Here is a 23718-nt window from a genome sequence, read left to right as displayed (position 1 = left end):
CCCATCTTACTCTTGGCAAATTAAAAAAAAAAGAGATGGAGCTTGAAAAGAGCATATATGTTATATAACTTGGAAGAAGTTAATGCTGACTTTTGGTTTCACTTGGGACACAAACCCTTATCTCCTGGGTAAAAGTCCTGTGTTTGTTTGACCCTTCCATCCACCCCACCTTCCCCATGTGTGGCCTTCAGTTTTTTTATACTATGTCACCTGACTGATAGCTTGATGCCACCAGAGGGGTGCCTCCAGAGTCATAGTTCACACCAGGGGGCTGACCAAGCTGCTGTAGTTGATGTGTTGAGAGTGAGAATGGGCTGACACTGTACATGGTAAAATTCTTCTGGGCTGAATTTGTCAAACTAAATGCTAAAATGAGTCAAAATGACTTTTTGTAAGTCATTTTGGAGGTTTGTTTAGCTTTAGGGACTTGGCTGGGAAGAAAAGAAAAGAAAGGCCAAAGTGGAAGGAAGCATTTCTAATGGAAAGATGATTATTCCAAAAGGCACACGGGCCTCTAGTCTCACAGCGGTACAGTGGAGGTAATCACAGATAATGCTACACTGCTGTTCAGTCATGTTCAATCATGTGACATCCCCTGCTGCTTCACGACAGATAAATTTAATAATCACAATCTGACTTTAGGTAAATGTGAGTTGTTTGTGTGAAGTACTAATGGCAATCTCAGTTAACTTCCCATTCTTTGGCTCACCTTTTCAGTCTTGTCACTGCCAGCTTTGCACATAAAACTAGACACTCCACAATAAGGAAGATAATGGAAAAGATTTTTTTAAGTCTCTCTCTAAGGTTTTTGTCCATGAGAAATTTCAGGATTGAATCCTAGGGCCATGGTATTCCAGCTCCTCCCAACAATCTATGGTCACATTGCCCATCATCTAATGGAGACTGACTGGCTGAAATTGCTATGAGATTTGTTGCACAGAGGACCCCTGGAACTCTTTAGGGCTTTTCACACTGCATTTAGCCCCAGGTGAAGGGAGTTGTTAGGCTAGGCTAAAAGAGCTTTCACACTGGCACATTCCAAAGTGGGCTAAATCTGGCTTTAACCTAGGGCCTTGCTTTGGAGCAGAGTTAGCCCTGAGTTTGCAGGGTTATCCCCAGATAATTGATAATCCCAGGGCTACAATCTACCAATGTGAAACAGGGCTACATGATTAGAAGAAGAAGATAATCAGCCAGGGGGGTCACAGGGGTGGGTGTACACAGGCTTTAACCCAGAGCCAGAAGAAGGGCAGTGTGAATCATATAGCCCTAGGCCTAACTTAACCCTGGGTTAACAGTGTGCGTGTGAAAAGTGACAAAGTTATCCCAGAGTTAACTCTTAGCCCAGGGATAAGGATATGCAATGTAAAATGCCCTTCTGAGTACCAGTTACCAGTGGTCTCATGTCATGCTCTGGCCGTTCTATTATTTATATAACCTGGTTCTCATCCAGTATCTCCCTTATTCTCCTTTGACTTGTAGAGACAGTGCTCACTACACATGTGGTCCATGCTCTCACTGCTCCTGGCCTACTATGTCATTGTTGAGTTAAGGTGGAGGCAGAGAGTGAACTCCATTTGATATGCCTGGCAGACACGCCTGCTGGACGAGCAGCCAGTCCTTTTAGCTTATGTATCCTGGGCCAGTCGTTGCTCTGTAATTGCCTTGCCAGATAATAAGTGTGAATGGCACCTGGCACTGTGATCTTGTATGCATATACAGGATTCACTGCCTTCTGCTGGGCATAAATAACACATAGACTTGCCCTTGAGAGGGGGAGCAGATAAAAAATGTATTTTAAAGTGTGAAGCGGAAGCAAAATTAATCCTTCTGACATTTTGTTGCTACGTATGGGTACGTTCACTGCTTTTCACCCTAATGCAAATCATCTGCTTTCTTTTCTTTATCATGTGTAAATAATTAGTGTCCCAGCCAGACAAGCACTGAATGTAAACAAGAAGAGTTTAAAGTGAAACAGTGCTTACAGAGGGAAACCGTGGGTAAGTTAAGGTACAACAGTAAGACAAGACAAGAAGCTGAGTGCTATCTTGGTAACTATAAATCCTTCTCTGTGTAATGCTGAATCAAACTAACCTAACACACGTCTTTGATGGTGGGGGAAACCAGAGCACTGAGGAAACCCATACAAACATGGGGACAACATGCAAACTTTACACAGAAAAGGACCTGCTCCAGCCAGGATTTGAACCCAGGACCCCCTTGCTTTAAGGTGACAGTGCAATGCAGTCCTATCCATCTATTCAGCCTGTTCTCATTCCCAAGTTGTCAAATACCGATGTTTCATCACTTGGCAACTCACACAGACATACAAAGCACCCTTTAGTAGCTGAATTTGACTGAGACATACTGGTCTTTCGACATAGTTTAAGAGCAAGAAAGTCTTCCGTGAGATGGATAGACGACTCAGACAAACACAGGGAGGTACATAAACGTTATGTGCCTCATGTGACTTGCATCATGTGACTTTCATCTTGAGAGTCGCTTCAGTGATGTGACAGAATTTAGGGATGGTAATGTAATTATCATGTATTAAAAGAAGCTTTCTGCATCTGATACAGCTGCATAATGGTACCTGGTGCTTCAGTATAAGACACAGAGGAACATGACAAAAAGTCTGCATGTCATGAGCAGGCTTGGGGAGTACAGATAAAAAAAAGACTTAATCAGTAACAGATACATTTAGTAAAATGGGCATTATTAGTAGAGTTACAATTTAAAATAAATTAGTATATACTACCATGCACAGTGCACACACAGTTGCCAATTCATTATGATGGCCTCTAGTGAAAAAAGCTTCACTGGGGAGAAATTTCACAACTCTGGACAAACTTAATAATGAACATGAAACACTTAGCGCTGCAACCATTTTCAATTATTAATCGACTATTAAATTAATCTGCAACTACTTTGATGTCATTGACTGATTAATTGATGATGAAAATAATCATTAGTTGCAGCTGTAAAAATATATCAAGCTAAATAAATGTACCATATATTATATTTAGGTAATCCAAAAGTAACGGAAAGTATTCGAGTTACATTACTTTAATACTGTGATACCTGAATTCCGTTACTGACTACATTTTTAACAGGTAATTAGAAACTACTGGAATACATTTTTAAAGTAACCCTCCTAAACCTGGTGATGAGTTGGGATGGGAATGGGTTAGGGTTAAAAGACTAAAGTAATTCAGTCGTATTTATGTAGTTCAGGGTGATTGGGAAATATCTAATTATTCAACCTACATGACTTTTTAAATTACACAAGTTATTACTAAGTCAGTGGGCGGCATGGTGGTGCAGTGGTTAGCACTGCTGCCTCACAGCAAGGTTTTTCTGTGTGGAGTTTGCATGTTCTCGCCGTGTCTATGAGGGTTCTCTCCGGGTTCTCCGCTTTCCTCCCACAGTCCAAAGACATGCATGCTAGGTTAACTGGTGACTCTAAATTGCCCGTAGGTGTGAATGTGAGTGTGAGTGGTTGTCTGTCTCTATGTCTCAGCCCTGCGATGAACTGGCAACTTGTCCAGGGTGAACCCTGCCTCTCACACAATGTAAGCTGGGATAGACTCCAGCCCCCCATGACCCTTCGGGAATAAGCGGTTACAGAAAATGGATGGATGGATTACTAAGTTGATTGGTAGGTTGTCACCAAACATCTCAAAGACCAAATCCATACCTATATAACAAGTGGATGAGATTAAACTACTGGGTGCAATAATGGATAGCAGACTGTCATGGGTAACACAATGACATGAGGAAATGGGGAACAGCATCTCCATGGCATCAAATGGTGTTCTTTAGGTTCCAGCACATATTCTGGGGCAGGTAGTTCAATACACTCCAAAAAATATTAAGGGAATACAAAATGTCAAAAACATTAAGGGAATACAAATGGATCTTGATTAATTAAATATTCAAGTTAAAAATCTTTATTGATATATTCATTGTATAATTCGTCAAGAACAAAATGATGTAAGAATAATCAATGGAAACCAAAATCATTAACCCACTGAGGGCTGGATGTGTGAAAAATTGAATTCATGGGTTGATCCAACTTACCTGAATTCATCACAACAACTTGTAATGTGGCGCAGTAGTGTGTATGGCCCCCTTTTGCCTGTACGCACTCCTGCCAATGTTTGGGCATATGCCTGCATGGACTGGACCGGGGCATCAATATGCTCCTGGATGGTCTGTGGTGATACTTGGCAGCGTTGGATGCATCAATTCATAACATCCCAGAGGGTCTCAGTATGACTGTGGTCTGGGGAATGTGAAGGCCAATCAAAGGCATCAATGCCTTCATCAACCAGGAGCTGCCTACACATTCTGGCCACATGAGGCCCAGCATTGTCCTGCACCAGGAAGAACCCAAGGCCCACTGCACCAGCATGAGCTCTGACAATGTGTGTGAGGATTTCATCTCAGTACCTTACAGCAGTCAGGGTACTGTTGGCTAGCACATGGAGGTTTGTGTGACCTTCCAAGGATATGCCACCCCAGAACATCACTGATCCAGTGCCAAACTGCTCATGCTGGATGATGTTACAGGCAGCATAATGTTCTCCACAGTCCAGTCCAGTTCTCCAGACTCTTTCACATCTGTCACATGTGCTCATTGTGAACCTGCTCTCATCTGTGAAGACAACAAGGTGCCAGTGCAGAACCTTCCAATTCTGGTGTTTTCTGGCAAATGCCAGTCGAGCTGCAAGGTGCTGGGCTGTGAGCACAGGTCCCACTAGAGGACGTCGGGCCCTCATACCACACTCATGGAGTCTGTTCCTGACAGCTTGGTCAGAAACATGCACACGAGTAGCCCGCTGGAGGTCATTTTGTAGGGCACAAAGGAGCAGATATCAGCCCTACTGCTGCTGCCTGCCTCCTGGCATCTCCTCCATGCTCTTGAGATTGTATTGAGAGACACAGCCAACCCTCTTGCAATGGCTCGAATGGATGTCCCATCCTGGAGGAGCTGGACTACCTGTGCAACCTGAATAGGCTTCAGGTACCACCTCATGCCACAAGTAGTGACAAGGGAACTAGCAAAATGCAAAACTAGAGAATAATCAGTCAGGATAAGGAGGAGAAATGGCCTGTGGCCACTACTTGAAAAACTATTCCCTTTTAAGGGTTGTCTTGCTGTTGCCTCTCCTGTCCACCTGTTGTCACTTTCATTTGTTCCAAAGCAGGAGAAACTGCAAGGCTTTGTAAATGGACAGATTGATATCCCAGAAGTTTAACTGACTTGGTATTATACTGTGATGATTAAGTGTTTCCTTCATTTTTTGAGGAGTGTATTTAATTTTAAGCCACCTACCACTGCTCACCTGTATGGCCCTCTGCAAAGAAAGTGTAGGGAGGAAACTAGAAATACCCCAGGACAGAACCACTATACTAGTCTGATAAGAACAAATGCAGACAGCATGCATCATGAACCCTTATGGTTGCTAGTAGCGAAAAGGCTCGCCCTAAGCACAGTCACATGCATCAGCAACAGCATTTATTCTGCTGAACCAGAGTTTCACCATCAGATTATAGTAACCTTCCCTGTCAATTTAGTCAAACAGTAGGTGACGGCCAAATCATGTTCCCTTGCTCAAAATCTGATTCCTGCCATCGATCACTAAAACAGCTGCCCTCATTAAATATGTCAATTTAATGACAAATTCTTCATTTAAGAAAACATTCCTTAAGCAGCTGATCAGTAGTCCAGTTTTAGTCATGACTAATTCTGCAACTAAGTTGTCCTTACCCATCGTTCCACACATTTAGGAAGTAGAGTCAGAAATGACTGTAGACTGGAATGAACGTTTGAGAAAATCTGAACAATGACTTGCTTATTAACACAAACAAAATATACCAACTTTAATTGGGCTAATATTCCTGGTATTGCTTTTGGAACTAGAGATATTTTGTGTTTTTTATTTAAAGATGGTACAGAGCACAATACTAAAACATTTAACATAATTATTAAACCATATTAATCAGTTTTCATTACAACTAGATGATGTTACAAACAGCTGGTGCAATTGGCTCCAGAACAGAAAATGTACAACCTGCATGAAATAGCTCTCGGTGAATCACTAGTACTGTTGATATTTTAGTTTGAACTTATCAGCGTGTTCTGAGATTTCCTTCCTTCCTGGAGCCACCTGGGTGGAGTATATTCACATAGAGTTTTTTAACTTCTTGGCTCTATAGGTTGGAAAGCTAACCAGGAGAGACAGCGTGTGTTTGCAGACTGTGTGAATCCTATTGTCAGCATTAAGATAAGTGGGAGCGATTTATTGTCAGTCACAATGTATGGCAGGCCAGTAAGGTGTAAAAGCTGCCTGCAGGCAAGTGTCACTGATAGGTCTGTAATTACTATTAGACAGAAGGAAAAGAGAGCTGTGAGGACAGTGAGAAGAGTGGAGGACTGCAAGAGAAAAAGGAGGCCAAGGGACAAATACAGTCGGCTGGAAAATCATGTGTGTGAAAGAATGTTCATGAATGTATGTTACAGTGCACTTACCTTGGAGCCTCGCTCATTAAAAATAATCTCCACGTCTAAAATCTTGCCAAATTGCTGTGGAAGACAGGGACAGAGAAGGAGGGCAGGGGATGAAGAGAGAAGGAGGAAGGGGGAGGAAATAATTAGGACATGGAGACCTGCACTTTTCTCTCACTCTCTAAAATAAACCCAAACTTACAAAAACACACAGTTCCATTCTTGAACACCCCCATCACTAAAAAGGTCAAGCAGTCAATGCTCTGACAATGAGATTAATAAAATATCCATTTACTCTTAATTCTGTTTAATGCGGTGTTTGCTCTGTCGTGGTAATAAAGAGGTGTGTGTGTGTGTGTGTGTGTATTGGGAACTAGGGCTGTGCAGTGTTAATGAACATTAGGGTGGTGGATGCGGACGCTATAGCATCGCAATGCCTCAGCACACACCGCTGATCTTAATGATGCCCATCATCCTGCTTTTTCTCTCCCCTCTCAAAAATTGAGCATTTTTAGTAGAGGCAGAGGCCCTCTCAGTTAAACCAGGAAATGGCTTGCATTTGGAGAAGGGAGAGGAGGATGGGGGTTGGGGGGTAGGCCATCAAGGCTAATGATAAACCACACTTGTTTATCTGCTCATGATGCAGACCATCAGAGTAATTAGCTGCCAAAGGCCCCCCTCACTAGTCAAACACTGCATGTGCTGCCCATAGGTTCTCTTCTAATCATATATGCATGAGCAGTTCATGGTTACTTGGCTAATTACTGTAAAGCTGGACTTGGTGCTGGTAGCCACACCTTCCAGCACATTGATGTTGGTGGTGAATGTGTGGTTGTCTCAGTAGATGCAGTACAGTAGGCTACATCAGGCAGATTTATAGTCCTCTTATCACACAGAGCCAGTCAGCATGGTCTTCATCTGACACCACAGTTACTTCATAAGAACATCTACAGTGCAATTCTTTTCTTTCTATCAGATGTTTCCAGTGTTCCTCTCAGAAATCTTATCTCTGCTAGGTGTAAGCTTGGAGGGGATCATACGTTTGGTCATGTATGTGAGTGTGTTCTGTTTTGTTGGCAGCTCCTTGTGCATACTACTGGACCTATCAGCCTAATATTTTTGTGCACATTTACAGGGCAGGTAGGGCTACTCTGACAGCTGGCCCTGACCTCCAAGCAAAATTCTGCTAAGGGACCCTCCTAACTGACTGGAGAGGTCACACCTGACAGCCCAGTGCTTCTACTACAGTCCTCCTTCCCTTAAATCAGTTTGCTCCATCTGTCAGTCAAAGAATAAGTAGATCTATACAGAACAGAATGAGGTACAAAAAAAACAATATTTAATGAACAGAATATTTTGGGTAGAATCTTAAGAAAAGTGAATATTGACATTAACATAAATAAAAAAAACAGAATGCATAAAACATAACACTGAGCTTTGGTCTGATGCCTGGTAATTAGTCAGTTAATTGATTTTAAATTCAATATTTAATCAATCATCAGTCAGTCCAGATTTAGATTAAGTATTGTGCTTATTTTGTACTTTATTTGAGTTCCATTTGATCCACCTTTATGTTTCTACACTACATCCCAGAGGCAAATACTGCACTTTTTAATCCATAAAGCTGAAAAAAGGCTGTTTTCTGACTTTTTACCTGGTTTTCACAAGACAGGGATGATACAGACATTAGATGGTCTTATAAACCAGCCAACAGTGGCCTATAAAGTAGTTACAATGGACTCAACCTTAAACATCTACAACAATAAACAGCAGTAACATTAAATCAATAATATTAATCCAGAAACATCAGACATAATAACACTGACAGGAACATTTTACTGCAACATGAATACTTTTACTTTAAGTACATTTATCTGATAATATTTCCAGACTTTTACTTCAGTAACGTTTTGTGAATGCAGGACTTTCACTTGTAGTGAAGTATTATTACAGTGTGATATGAGTGCTTTTTCTTCAGTAAAAGGATCTGAATACTTTTTACACTCCTGGTCACCTCAGAGGAGTAACATCATGTCCATATATTGTCTGGACAGACAGACAGACAGACAGACAGACAGACTGGTCTCCTCAGAGGCTGCTGCAGGAAAGAGTGCATGCATATATGAACACGTGCGATGCAGTTATCTTTTTTATAAACGCCACTGCATGTTGGCGCTCATCAAACGTGATAAGCAGTTGTATTTCATTCTCTTTTCTGTTAGACACAAAGTCATAGAGCAGCCCTGGATGTGTCTGTAAGACAGACACACTGCAGCTCAGCTAACATCAGACAGACAGAGGGAGGAGTATCAACTTATTGTGAATGAATGATATCAAACTAGGAGAGGAGGAACACAAGTTTACCTGATTACTGTTCACCACATTCACTCTCTAGATGTTATTTTCTCTTTAGTTCTGCTTCATTCTCTCATCAAAGTTGTAAACACTGACACCGGCTTTGACATGAGGGGGAGGTGGGGCCCTTGCGTACCTTGTGGGGTCCTATGCAACTTCCGTATAGTGTGCGTATGGGACCGAACAGCTTTAGTTACTTAATACACAATGTATTCTGATGCAATTACCAATTACTTGTTTAAAAATGTCGTAGGTGATGTTATAAGTAGGTCATGAGGTAGAATCAGCAGAATTTGTCTGAGCTGTTCATAAACACACCAGAGAGAGAGCTGGTGGTTGAGTCTCATTGCCAGGATGTCAAATACTGATGTTTTGTTTTGGGTAAAGTGTCCCAGTCAGCAGAATAATGAGAAAATAAGGAAATCCAGGGTCTCTGCAGATACAGCCACACACGTCAAAAGGACAATGTTTATATGAGTCTACATTTTTTTTTTCAGTAAAATGTTGCATATTATGCCTTTAAGTTAGGGAACATACACAATGAATAAATTCCAGTTTTTGTTATCTTTGCCACCATCTTGACTGTAAGGGAGTCTCCCTCTTCTTTTGTTTTACAGGCTGACAGCAAACAAGCATTAAAGGTGCATGCAGCCACCTACAGTACCACAGTGTGTATCCAATCCAGTCCAATCCAACTTTATTTGTAAAGCATTTTAAAACAACCACAGTGGACCAAAGTGCTGTACAGAAACAAAATACAACAACAATAGATTAAAAGATGTGAATCAGCTGTACAATTTAAAGCAAAAAAAAAGGGACAATAAACACATAAAAAATATGTTTTTTTTATGTGTTTATTGTCCTGTTTTATATATATATATATATATATTTTATACCGAACTGATCTGACAGTCGAGCTTGAGATCAGCATCCACTTTGTAACATCATGATATTATAAAGAATTCATATTGTGAATATATTAAACCTGTTTTGTTTAAATATATATAAATAAAACCCTTTGAACCTTTGATTGTTTGTTCATTGTCTCTAACAGACCTTCGAATATTTACCACCCTATCTTTCAATATTCATCTTTCTGCCCTGAACTTCCTACAGCCTACCATCACATGTTCAGCAGTTTCATTACAAATATATGTCTCACAGTTTTTTTCATACTATATAAAAAGCCTGTAAGGGAGCTGGGAGGGACAATTGATTGAGATTTAACTATAAACTGCAACCCCAATTCCAAAAACATTGGGACATTGTGTAGATAAAAAACAGAAATGCAATGAGTTGCAAAAACTGCATGATAGAGTCTTAATGTGCATTCGTAGCGACAAACAGTTGTGTGCTCCAGGGCCCACATGTTAGAGGCATTAAATCACAATGAGTGTATATTTACAGAAAACAATAAAGTTAATCAGTTAGAACATTAAATATCTATTAAATATCTTATTCAACTGAATACAAGTCAAAAATGATTTGCAAAATAATTTGCAAAATTTATATTCATACAACGTCCCAGCTTTTTTGGAATTGGGGTTGTAAATAATGTTTAAATTGAGAAGTTTTAACTCTCAAACATCTCATTTGTTGTTTCCTTATTAATTTTATACAGTTGAACCAGGGGTGCTCAGTTACAATACTAATACACTATTCTGTGCATCTTACAGAAAACTGAGACTCTACTATACAAAGAAAATTCATTCAAACCTTTGCATAGGAAAGCTTACACCATATTTTGCTCTATTCTACTCCACTATATTGTACTATGCTATACTATTCTGTAAAAAAAAATATTTAGATCAATATTATGCAGATCTCTGCTGGTTGCATCTGGCAGTTGTGGTGGCATTGTTGCCTAGGGGACATCTGCACTCTGCTGATTGCCTTCCTCTGGTTTTTAGTCAGACTGCAGAGCTACTAAAATAATTCCATCGCTGGCACTTTTAGGTTTTGATCTATTTAGTGTGATCACATTTATGATTTTCTGTTTATTTTACAAAAGAATATAAGAAAATAAGTTCCTTTTCTGTTTTATATCTGACATATTTTATAATGGAAACAAATTTGACCCTTTTGTTTTTAAATGAAAATGATTTACAATTTATTTTTTCCCTTTCCGTCTCTAAAAGGAGAGATTCAAAGACTCTCAATACTGCTTCTTCACTGAAAATAATAACACAAGAAAACAGTGAATTCATTTTTCAGCATATTGCATTCCAAAATTAATTAAGAAGAGTGCAAAATAGCAACTATTTTCAGCTTCAGTTAAAATATCACTATCTAAGATCAGTAAAGCTCAATTTGAGCCTGTGCTATAGAACAGCAACTCCTGGCGATGTGAAGCAGCTCTAACCTTGCCAGGCAGTATGATAATGCTCAGCCTTGTGCTGCCCATAACTAGACCTTGAATCAAGTAGTTTATTTCAATAAATAAATAAACATGGAGCAGGCAGCAGAGCAAAGGCAAGGTCACAGCACCAGCACCAGTCCTGAACATGAAGCAAGTCCACCAGCAAAATACATATCACACCACATACATGATCAGCATATACATACATGTTGCACATTTATGCTGCAGAACTCTTGCAGAAATGCGTTTAAGCTAAATATATGGACACACTCTGATCAGAGCCAAAAGAAGTGCAACCTTAAAAAACCTTAAAATAGTATTTGCGATTTCATTACAATAAAAATAAAATGGGAAGACTTTCAAATTAAATGATTGAATAGTTTGTTTCTTTGCCTTGTTTTTCCGGTTGTGAGTTAGAGTTTGTGGCTGTAGTTGGCACCAGAGTTGTCTTTCTCTGCCTGCCTCTCTCTTCACAGCTTTCTTGTTGTCTGCCTCTTTCAGGGTCTCTCAGCCCACTGAACAACCAGGGTTGTATACAGGGCCCTTATGTGAGGTGGACTTACTGAATAGCTATGGATGCATGGGAAGGGGGGACACCCATACAGAATGACTATGTAGAAGGTCCAGAAACTTGTGCTACAACGCTGTGGACAAGTCACTTAGTTGAACTGTCTGTTTTCTCTCTGCCTCTTGCTCTCCATGTGGAAGGCTGTATTTACTGTCTGTTTGAGTGTGTTTTTAAAAATTATTACCTCAATATTTATTTATTTATATCAAGTCATCAACAGCAGTCGGAGAAAGTGCAGGTTAACTGGTCAAATTTTCATAATCCACAACTGGTGGCAGTATACTTTGTGATTGTTTAATATACTGCAACATGTTGTTGTGAAACATTTGCAATATGAGCAGTGATGCAATAAGTAAGTATATTCACTAAAGTACTGCACTTAAGTACAGTTTTGAGGCACTACTTTACTTGAGAATTTACATTTTATACTTACTTATCCAAATACTTACTACATGTCAGGGGTGGTTTTACTCCACTACATGTTTTGACAATCATTGTTATTTTGCAGATGAAACTTTCTGTTTAAATCAGTTTATAAATCAGTTTATTAAATTTGATTCATTGTATGCATCGCAATAGATTAAAGGGATAGTTCAACCAAAAATAAAATTTAAGTCATTATCTACTCACACTCAAGCTGACTCAAGGTCAGGTTTAGTTTTTTAGTCCACAAAACACTGCTGGAGTTTCACAGGAAAACAGTGTTGAAGAATCTCCCAAACAATGGAAGTCAATGGCGACCAGTTTTCAAATGTAAAAGACAACAGAATAAAAACATGAAATCCCTTCAGTGCCTTGTTTGGTGTAATCCAAGACTAATTGGTTAAAAATCCGCTCCACCTCAGCCAGCTACAATACTACATTTCTGCTTACATGTTAATACATCGACAGTTATACCCAGTGTTGAGCAATAGTATATTACTCAGTAATATATTACTGCAATATTATTACTTCACCCAGTACTATGTGATGTAAGGGATTACAATTTGCAAAACAGTAGTAATATTGCAGTTACTAATCCAAGTAACTCTGAGTTATACTTTTTGACCTCTGTAGGCTGTTATTTTGACATGAATGTGTGGCAGGTCAGGGCAGGTCATGTCAGCTGCTAGCCAAAAAACCAAGCAAAGGATGGAGGATGAGGGAAGGAGAGAGAGAATTCCACAGGTGGAAGTATTGCCGTTATTTTGAGTTCATATGGCTATTCTGTTTCCACCACAGCCAACAGCTGACAACAACAGTTCACTGGATCAGCAACTTTGAAGAGCAATGAGGGAAAAAGTAATACAACAAGCAATATAACTAATTACTTTTGATATCAAGTTATGTGTAAAGTAATATTACTTGTAACTTGGCCAACATTGGCTACATTCTTTCATCGTTACCGCTCATTGCCCCACACACTCACACACTGATGGCTGCAAGCTGCCACACTGACCTGACCACTGAGTGCAGTTTGGGGTTCAGTGTCTTGACACTTGACATGTGGACACTGGACTGGAGGATGTGGGGATGAAACCATTAACTGTTTGGTAAGTGGATGACCTGCTGTACCTCCTGAGCCACAGCTGCCTAATACACTGTACAATATACATTTTTCAGAGTGAATGAAGCCTCTAGTATAATACAATGTATATATTTTAATGTATTATACATATTAACATATTAATATTATTATATTATTATGTTATTGTCTACAATATGTTTTTTTTATTCTTTGGTAACATGTTTAATCTAAAACATCATGGCAATAAAGCCTAAGTTGAAACTGAAATTGAAGCACTGCATTTAAGTACTGCACCAGAGTCAAACTTAAATAATCATTTAACTGACTCTTTTAAAGAAATTGAAGAAGAAGAAGGATAAATAAATTAAACAACTTTTTTCCAGCATGGCTAGTTTTCTGTGTGTGTGTGTGTGTGTGTGTACATATGTGTTTGAGAACTTGTTCAATCAGTGGGTGTGTCCTTCAGATCAGATCATTAAGAACGGGAGCGAATGAAAGCACTCCTCCACTCAGGCTAATGAGTGGGATGAAAGCTACTCTTAATTGTTGTCCACAATGGCCGCATTATTTCATTAGAACTAATTACTCTGTCAGCCATGCCAGCAGTAAGGCAGGCCACACAAACACACACACACACACACACACACATGCAGCCCTGGTTAGCACAAATTCAATAGTCTTGATCAATGAGCTGATGACCAAGAAACAGGGAGGTGATATAGCAGTGTGAGATTCCTTCAGTGTTTTTTGTCTTCTATAGTGTATACAGCATTTTTAATTTGTTACTTTATTCAGGTTTACATTATTGTTACACCTGAACCAAAGACTGTACCAGGTGTATTGCAGTCTTTTTGTAACTCGTCTTCCCAGCAGGTTAGAGGTTTTGGCAGGGAAGAGAATAAAAAATATTTAGTTGCTGTCCATGCAGCTTTAATTAGACATGAAGGACATCTCTGCTGACTGCACTTGGTTTTGTGTACCAGTTAACACCAATTCACTGTTGTTAATTAGTTCAAGTTTTCTGCACATGAGGACGTGGTCATGAGAACATGAAACTCTTTTTGGATGTTTTGTGTAGGTTGCACAAATATTCTCAGGAAGGCCCAGGAGGTGCCAAAACCCGATGGGTTTGGGTCAGGTCGGCCTATATTTCACATATTTCATGGGTTTGGGCTGTATTATTATGATTATGATTATGATTATCATTATTATTATTATTATTATTATTATTATTATTATTATTATTATTATTGTTAGTAGTAGTAGTTTTTTCTCCCCAATTTTTTCATTGCCGATTCAAATTCCCCCCATGTATTGTCCCTGTCACTGCCAACTCCTACTGTCTGGTACACAGAGGGTTTGTTAAGCTTGTTAAGAAAAATGCTGGGCTGTAATTAGGTTCAGGCTGAAATATGCTGATGAGGGATGGGTTCAGGTCAGGTTTGGGCAGAATTTTGTCAGGCTTGTATTTTTTTTCACCTACAACACAAAGTGAATAAAAGGATAAGGCTGGTGTTGTCCTATATTTTCTTTTTCTCAATATATTCCATTAAAAGACTAAACCAAGCCCTGTGTGTAGTTCTTAGGTGATTGGGTATACCACCTGTTATGTTTAACATGGACTAATTTCGGCCAATCAGATCAACACACCAAACAAAAGCTGAAGCTAGCCAAAAGAAGGGTGAAAACATTTCCATCAATAAAAACCTTCAGTGTCATTCTTTGCTCTTCTCGCAATGAAGAAATACTCTCCAGTTCTGAAGTAACTGACGCTATCACAGTATCTATGCTTAACTCTTCAGGAGCCACCATTGTTTGTTTGTGATAAGTCATTTCCATGGACGCTACCACGCCTGTAGCTGACAGTTATCCCCAAAAATGCTGACTGGCTCAAAAAGAGATTGGACACATACGGATAGCTTGGAGCCTAGCAACATGAATTCTTGTGTGATCTTGTGATCTCACAAATCCAGCTGTCTTGCAAGGTAAGATGTGCAAGGCCTGGTTTGATATTCCTGCATTGTGGCCTGGCACTAGCTCATTACATTGCTGGTTTTTAAATGTTGCACAAACACAAACTATTTTCAGTGGAAGATCACATCACATTTGGTGCTCAGGCAGTTTGTCAGGTAGCAGGACAGTAGGTGGGATAAAGTCAGTATTTGTGTTAGTATGACACAATGCAACAATGTGGCGCGTTGATGTGTTTTTAATAGTTTCTGGCACAAGAAGCAAATGTTCTCAAATTCAATTGAACTTCTCTAAACATGTGCAATGTAAACCCAGTCTCTCAAGATGTTAAAATAGTTATATCTTATGGCACATGGAGTAGGATTTATACAATGACTGCTTTAGATTTCCTGCAGCACTAGATGGAAGGAATGTTATTGTTATTTTTCAATGAGAATACCTTTGGTGTATTGACTTCAAATTATATACATATATATATATATATACATATATATATTATTTCTCTTCAACGAGATTACATTTACAGGGCTTATCACTGAACAGTGCTGGTATTGGTATCAGTCATATGTGCCCTTGTACTGGTTTGAAATTTGTTTTTATCACCAGAAATCCTGGCTGCATCTTCCCACCAATCACTGCTGTTTTTCTACTTCCTCTCTTCTCCTTCATCTGTCTCTATTTCAGTGTTTGGTCTGAGGCGGCAGTTGTCTCCATTAGTCCAAATTAGAGCTGTTTTCCAGGGAAGACAGAGAAGTGCAAAATCAGCCTCAGTGAGCTACACAGCATGGTGTTCTCACAGAGACAGACTGCTTTCTTACACTCTGTCTAGGAAAGATGGCTGGCTTAAATAAGACTGCAAAGTCTAACTGTGATGTATGTGTGTGTTTAGCAGAAAAAACGATGTCTTGAAAACAGTACCAAAAAAAAGATCTCTAATTTTAGACAACAACGACAAAAACAACAGCAACAATAACAACAGCAACAACAACAACAACAACAACAACAATAATAATAATAATAATAATAATAATAATCATCATCATCATCATAAATAGCTGCAACTGGCAATGCACAGGATCCAAGCAGGCTGCAAATATTTGAATACTTTACTAGGGAGACGTGGTTTCCACACACCTTCTTGCAAGGTGTTTGTATCTGTTTAAACTAAAATGCTTACAAAAGTCAAAATGTTGGTGATAAAATTCAGGAAAAAATCATTTTGGTGATGTTTGATCAAACACACATAAACTTTTCATATTTGTGATGCCCCCCTGTGGTAAAACCTCCTTAACATTCATTCATTCATTCAATTTCTGTAACCGCTTAGTCCGTGAGGGTCGCGGGGCTGCTGGAGTCTATCCCAGCTGACATTGGGCGAGAGGCGGGGTTCACCCTGGACAAGTCGCCAGTTCATCGCAGGGCTGAACCTCCTTAACATGGGTCACAATTTTTACATTGCTATCTCATTGCATTTTAGGAATTATTACAGATTTTTGAAAATGAGCTATTTTGAAAAAAAAAAAGATTGGCTCATAAAAACGAACCAGATTGACAAATTTCTTTGATAACTTTAGGTCAGCAAATTTTGTAGATGATGCTGATTCATTTTCAGGATGATTGGCACAACAATCTGAGAGGAGTTTGCAAAAATAGGATTTCTATAAGGCTGAGGAAAAGGCATTAATGTTGACTTATTTTAAAAGCATAAGACTAATTGAGAATAGATGCTGATGAATTGAATGATTAAAATTGTGAACAAATTTTGAGTCTACACCAAGCTGTTTTCAAGATTTCAAAAACATAAACCACCCTGAGGTCAATGACTGTCATTTTTGGTGCCTGCAGTGGGTGGAATTTGCAACCCAAGAAGAAGAAAGAAAGAAAGAAAGAAAGAAAGAAAGAAAGAAAGAAAGAATATCTAACCAAAACCAACAGGGATCCACAGCAAGCAATGCTTTTTAAACCCTTAAATAGTAATAATAATATAATAATAATAAGAGATATAATAATGATGATGATGATAATAATGATAACAAGAAGAACTTTCAAAAGGACTCAGCTATATAAGTTTTGATGAATAAGATGATGCAATATTAACTACACGATTTGCTTTACTTCCAAATTTTAACTTTTTTGTTGTCATTTAGTCATGAATATTTTATGGTATAAAGATTAACCCCTAGGCTTTAGGGGCTTTATGTAAATTTAACTGTGCCACAGGGTAGAAATAACGATTGCATTTTGCATTCAAAATTTACATAGACATTTCTTCCAAGCAAAAAATGTAAAATACTCAGTATATATTCAAAATGTGGCCAGTCAGTCTTCCTATATGTGATAGTACTGGATTACTTTCTCTGATGCTTTAAAATGTAAGCAGCATTTTAATGCTGTAGCTGGCTGCAGTGGATCATGATGGGTGCTTTTATTATAACATTATGTTTTATTTATTATATATGTTTTATCCATACAGTTTCCAAACTCTTAATTAGTGACTAGTAAGAATGGTCATCAAATAATTGAAGAAGAGTATGAAAGATTCCCTGTGTGAACTTTAGTGAAGTGTAAGTATAAAGTACCTCAAAATTGTACTTAAAGTTTCCCTGTGGACTTTAAGACTTCAAGTATTGAGTAGGTTTTCAATGATTGAGTCCCTGTTGTGTATGCACGTGCACGTGTACTGGTGGTGGTAATGTGCCAAGATTTGCTGCAATGTGCCATTAAAGCAGAAAAGGAAAATGTTGCAAGCTAGTAAACATTGATGTAAGCAAGGTACAAGGTTAATTTATTTATCATTCTACAACACAGGGTGGTACAACAAAATGCAAACTGTTGTTCCTTTATGCTACTCACAAAACAAAAAATATATGAATATATGAATAAATAATAGGTCATTAACATACACTATTATTTATAGTGGAATGTGGAGGATAAATTGAGTCTCACAGCCTGATGAAAACTTGCTGTGGTGGTACAGCAGCAGATACTTCTGTATCTCTTGCCTGACAGCAGCAGGGTGAGCAGGCTGGGCTGGGGTTGGTTTTTTCATATCCTTTGGACTCTGGGCACCTCACTCCAAACACTGATGCTCGTAGTACCAATGATATTCTCTAAATATTCTCGATGATATGATGATGATGCTCGTAGTACCAATGATACTCTGGGCAGTTTTAATTATTTGCTGCAGAGTCCTCCTGTCATAGGTTGTGCACATCCCATAATGCCAGCTTGCGATATTACCAGTCAGGATGTTTTTCATTGTTCCTCTGTAGAAGTTAACAAGGAACATTAGTTTTGTCTCCTCACATTTCCTTAAGAATTACAGCTCTTTCTGAGCCTTCTTTACTGGGGGGAGATGTGTTATGTCCATTACAGGTTCTCTGTGATGTTGATTTCCAGGAACCTAAAACTGTTCACCTGCTCCACCTCCGTTCCACTGATGTAGACAGGGATGTTTGTCTTTACATCTAAAATCAACAATCAGCTCCTTGGTTTTGCTGAAGTTGAGCAGTAAGTTGTTCTCTGTGCATCACTCTAAAAGACTGTTGATTTCCTTGTGTCTCTCATCATTGTTTGAAATTCGGCAGATGATGGTGGTCTTCCACTAACTTTACCATAGAGTTCTCTCCATGTTGGGGGTTGTAGTCATAGGTGTATAACGTGAACAGGAGGGGACTAAGCACACAGCCCTGGGGGGCTCTGGTGTTGAGTGCTAGTGTAGAGGAAGTGAGACCACCAAGCCACACTGAAGTCCAGTTGCAGACTGTTCAGTTTGTCAATAATTGGTTGAATGCAGAGCTGAAATCAACAAACATCATTCTGATGTTGGTGTTGTTATCCTCAAAGTGTGTGAAGACTGAGTGGATCTGTAGGTTCTGATGCAAACAGGTAAGGGTCCAGGCTGACTGGGATGTTCTTTATGTTCTGAAGGAACTGTTTCTCAAAGCACTTCATCCAAATGAGGGTGAGTGCCACAGGGTGGGAGTCACTTAGACTGGACACTTCAGACTTATTAAAACTTTTTAGGTTTGCAGCTGCCAGGAATGTATGATATGATCCAGGGTATTGCTTCCCATGGTGAGGATGGTGACAAGCTGGAATTTAGTAAAACAGTTCTCTGGTCTGTCCACCTCCCTTTGTCTTACTGGAGTCTTATGATCAGTCAGTACAAGACACAGTCCAATAGCTTGATCTGGGATGTTGTAGTGTAGTGTAGTGTAGTGTAGTGTAGTGCAGGAGCCAGGTTTTTTTTTATGATGTGGGCACAACACTCTTTGGTATCCTGTTACTGAGTTAGCCTGTGTCTTATTTTTACTTTTACTTTCAGACATTAGCCAGAAGGAGGCTGGGTAGTGGAATAGCCTTAGATCCAGGCTGTGTTAGCTTAGCTATTATTCAGACTCTCCTCCTGGATCAACAGCACCACTTTCTGTAGCATTTGGTCCAGCTGACTGGCAATCAAGAAAAATTCATGATGTTTGTTAAACCTCAAGGATACACACAATGAGTTTGGGTGAGAAACCCAACTTTTGTTTGTTTACAAGCAAACTCCACGGGGTGTTCTAAGCAACAGGGAGATGCACTGTATCTTCTCAAAAGGCAGCAGTTACAATCATGTTTTATTTTAGTGTCTAAATAATTGTGTTTGTGAGACGGAAGTGACTACTTTTTACCATCACCCAGAGATCTTAAGATGTAACAAACAAGAGCACCTTAGCAACACACACCGCAGCATTAAACAACTTCAGCCAACTCTGTGATGAAGAAAATAACTCTGCTCAGTCTGTTTCACCACAAAAACTGCCTGCTCTGCATGTTGGACACAACGGTGTTGACGGTGCAGCAGAGAGGCTGCTCTCCACAGCTGGAGACATAACATGAATAACACCACACACAGAGAAACTCTCCGCCTCCCCCTCATTTTGTTATTGTCATACAGGCAGGGGACTGTAGGATTCTCTCTAAATGATTAATTCATCAATTAATGCTGTTAACTTTTTTTTAAATAAAAAGGCTATAGACCATTTAATTGCCAGTAATATTTCATATTGTATTTCAGGAAAACTAGAGCAAGAGACTGAAAATTGTGCCCCCTTTATCATAAATTCAGTCAAAAATAGATTCTGAATCAAATCAGACAAAAAGGTGCCCCCCCCCCCCCCCCAAATATAACACGGGCATCATGTTTACTTCTCAACTAGGATACTTCTTGACTTTTGGTGAGGATGGCTGAACGTGAGCAGCTGCAGATAAATACAATCCAGCCTGCACCCCCTGACATAAAACTTTAAAATTTTGATGCATTGAGATGCATGAAAATGCATTGAGAATTGTTTTAATATCGACTCGTAGCCAGAGATTCCCACACCTAGTCACCTCTACATGTTAAGCCCTTGAACCTAATGTAGGCAATATGCAATGCTGTTTTACTATGATGCTGTTTCATATATTTGACAAAACTCCTGTCATTATAGCACCAAAAATATATCTCATAATTGATGGCCAAAATGACCACTCTGACCTGTAGTGCCTTGACTGAATGTTAAACAGAGCAATAACTTCTATCACTGCCCCTCTGTATTCTAAATGCTCTAATTGTCTTAATCAACAAATACACTGGCACCACTGGGGGACACAACACTGGCAAAGCTTTGGCTCTCTAACAACCCACTGCAAAATAGCTCCACTGCTACACTCATATGTTGATGTAAATTAGCAGATTTTTAGATTATAATTACACCTTGCCTCCTCAGAGGCAGAGGCAGTTACAGTGGAGCCTTATGGAATAATTGGGGACGAAAATGAGAGTGTAGCCATGAACAGGAGTCATTAAAAAGAATTCCCTTGCTGGGAACACTGGGCTACCTGGAATGCTGGAAGCCTCCAGAACAGGTGATTAGGCAGGAGTAGGTGTCATTAAAACTCCATTAGCACAAAACCCAACCCCCAGCGCTCACCACAAACACACACATGCACGCACAACTGAGGTAGACCATACATGTTTGTGTGTATGTGTGCATATGTGTGTGTGTGTGTGTGTGTGTGTGTGTGTGTGTGTGTGTGTGTGTGTGTGTGTGTGTGACCCACTGAGTGCACGTGTATGTGTGCTGAGTATCTAATGACTCATTTAGGACCCCTACCTCTGGGAATGTGACAGTAAGGACCCTCTTGCGGCTGGCTCACTAAGTGCCTGCTTATTAATTAAACACAGCTGAGGCTCATGGGACGGCAGCAGTCCTGCATATCAGCTTGTCAAGTTTCACTCTGTGTGAGGCTAAATGAAAAAGGTACTTTTGCGTGTGCAGCCCAGCTGGATCCACTGGCAGACATTTTGGTTCCATGCATCAGAAGTAATTACAAGAAATTCATGAAAGGCCAAAACAAACCCTGCAGATGCTGACATGTGGTCAGACAGGGATTGCTTCCCTGCTGTTTGAGGGATGTAAAAAATCCAAATAACCCTGGGTGTGTAGGTAAATGTGCCATGTATGGAGGGAGTTTTCAGTCCCAGGGAATAATGTGAGGTGCAGAATTCAGCCATATCTTGAGAATGAGAGAATTGAATCAGTGAAGTGGTGCTGTGAATGCCAATTATCATTCCACCATTAAAACCCTCTTCCCTGGCCTAGTAATTTCCCTCCAAATGTGTTGTTCTAATTATGAATTAAACTCAAATAAGCTTGGGTAATGAACCCTGTTTTATGCCTTTCCGAGGCCATACTTTCTCCGCCTTGTGTGCTTCTGTTGCTGCAGCCACACGACAATCAAGCTTTATTCCTGTGTCCTGAGCTGGACTTCCATAGGGAGTGTTATTGTGTATTATTGCGTAATTCACAGAGATAGACCTGCAGGTTGTGGCTGCATCACCTTTGATTGAACTTCTTTCTATGGCTTTGTTTAATGCTCTCGTATTGCTTTTCTATTACAGCTTTTGCTGAAATGACGCAGAATTCCATTTGCTGTAATGCCCTAGCTATTGCCTTTGTTTGCATTGTGGTGGTAGTCTAGCAGAACCGTAATGAGAGATTGAGCCAGTTGCTCACAAGTCCCATTTTAAGTGAATAGAAGAGAGTGCCACTGGAGCCCATTGTGGTAAAGGCTGAACCCTGACAGAATCTGGACTGCAATGCCACTGCCCTGCCCACAACAATTAATCCTTAAAGCTCAGCCATTAACAGGGAGGAAGGAGGTGTGTATGAAGGTGTGTGTGAGAGTGCATACTGCATGTGCCTGTGTGTGTGAGCCATGACAGCCTTTTACAGCTCTGCCAGCAGAAAGCCACCAAACACAATGGATCAAAACTGCTAAACTGCTGCATTAGGCTCAAAACTTTTCCAGTAACCCTGCAACACTGATAGTTTCTACAGTTTTCCACAAAGACCCATAAAAGTTCAGTCAGAAGAGGAAACAGAGAAAGAAATGTGCCCTTAAAGGTGTGGTAAGTGATTCTGGAGAAAGATAGTTGATTATTGAGTCACATTCCGAACCCCAACCAAAAGTGCTGGTGAGACTCAGCAATCAACTATCTTTCTCCAAAATCGCTTACACCAGCTTTAAGTGTTGCCTCAATCACAAAACTAAATATATCTCTGCTAACAGCAGAATTCCTTAAAATAATTTAAACTATATCCCTTTTTACACAGAGATTCCAAAATACTGCTGAAAAGAAGACCCGTCATCATTCCAGCTTTGTTTTTTACACTGAACCTGACAATGAGCAAAATACTGCCCCAGCATGTGATTTTACAGAAAATGGCGTGTCTGTGTCCCTGAAAGCAAAAGAGGCATGACAGACATGACATGTAAGACAACAGTGTCAGCAGTGTATAATGTAACATATAACCTATGCATTAGGCAGCAGCATTACTGTCTAAACAATAACAATGATCTTAACCTTTGCCTTATATGGCGGTTGATCTTGTCCTCTGCTTGGTGGAACTCCTGGACTTTATAGTCTCACCAATTTGCAGACATTTTCAGGTGATCCTCTTTTAGTTGGCTGATTGCTGTTGCTAGCTGCTTTTTAAATACACTGGTGGTGGGTCACATCATCAAAACATCACACCCCTGTCCAGATGTTGATTCTGCTCTGTTTCTGCCTCCACTGCTGGCTTACAGGCGGAACAGCAATGCCCCGATTACATGTTTGTAGGTTTTATAGAGAACAGCGAGGCAGAATAATGGGGCAACATTGTACAGGTTGGGACACCCCTATAACTCAGTTGGTAGAGTGCATGCTCCATATACTGAGGCTGTTGGTCCTCTGCAGCAGCCGAGGACTTTGACTCCCACCTGCAGTCCATTTGCAGCATGTCATCCCCCTCTCTCTCTACCCCCCTTTCCTGTCATATCTTCAGCTGACACTATCACAGTTAAGGCAAAAAATAATCTTCAAAAAAGAAAAAACATTGTACAAGTTGTGTAAAAGGAGTTTATATTATTTAGAC

At 39.8% G+C, this 23718-nt stretch overlaps 1 protein-coding gene across 1 annotated transcript in view; it reads right to left on the bottom strand.

Annotated features, from left to right (window-relative positions):
• The window catches only part of rbfox3a (RNA binding fox-1 homolog 3a), a 290125-nt gene that overhangs the window by 89170 nt on the left and 177237 nt on the right, over positions 1-23718 (bottom strand). Inside the window, exon 4 of the mRNA XM_084740224.1 lies at positions 6536-6589. Coding sequence (XP_084596350.1) covers positions 6536-6589 — 54 coding nt within the window. The remainder of the gene's footprint in view (positions 1-6535; positions 6590-23718) is intronic.

The sequence above is a fragment of the Lutjanus erythropterus genome, chromosome 17 (assembly GCF_056507025.1).
Source record: "Lutjanus erythropterus isolate fLutEry1 chromosome 17, fLutEry1.hap2, whole genome shotgun sequence".
In the NCBI taxonomy this organism is placed as follows: Eukaryota; Metazoa; Chordata; class Actinopteri; order Lutjaniformes; family Lutjanidae; genus Lutjanus; species Lutjanus erythropterus.
This window is presented reverse-complemented; position numbering and strand designations above follow the sequence as displayed.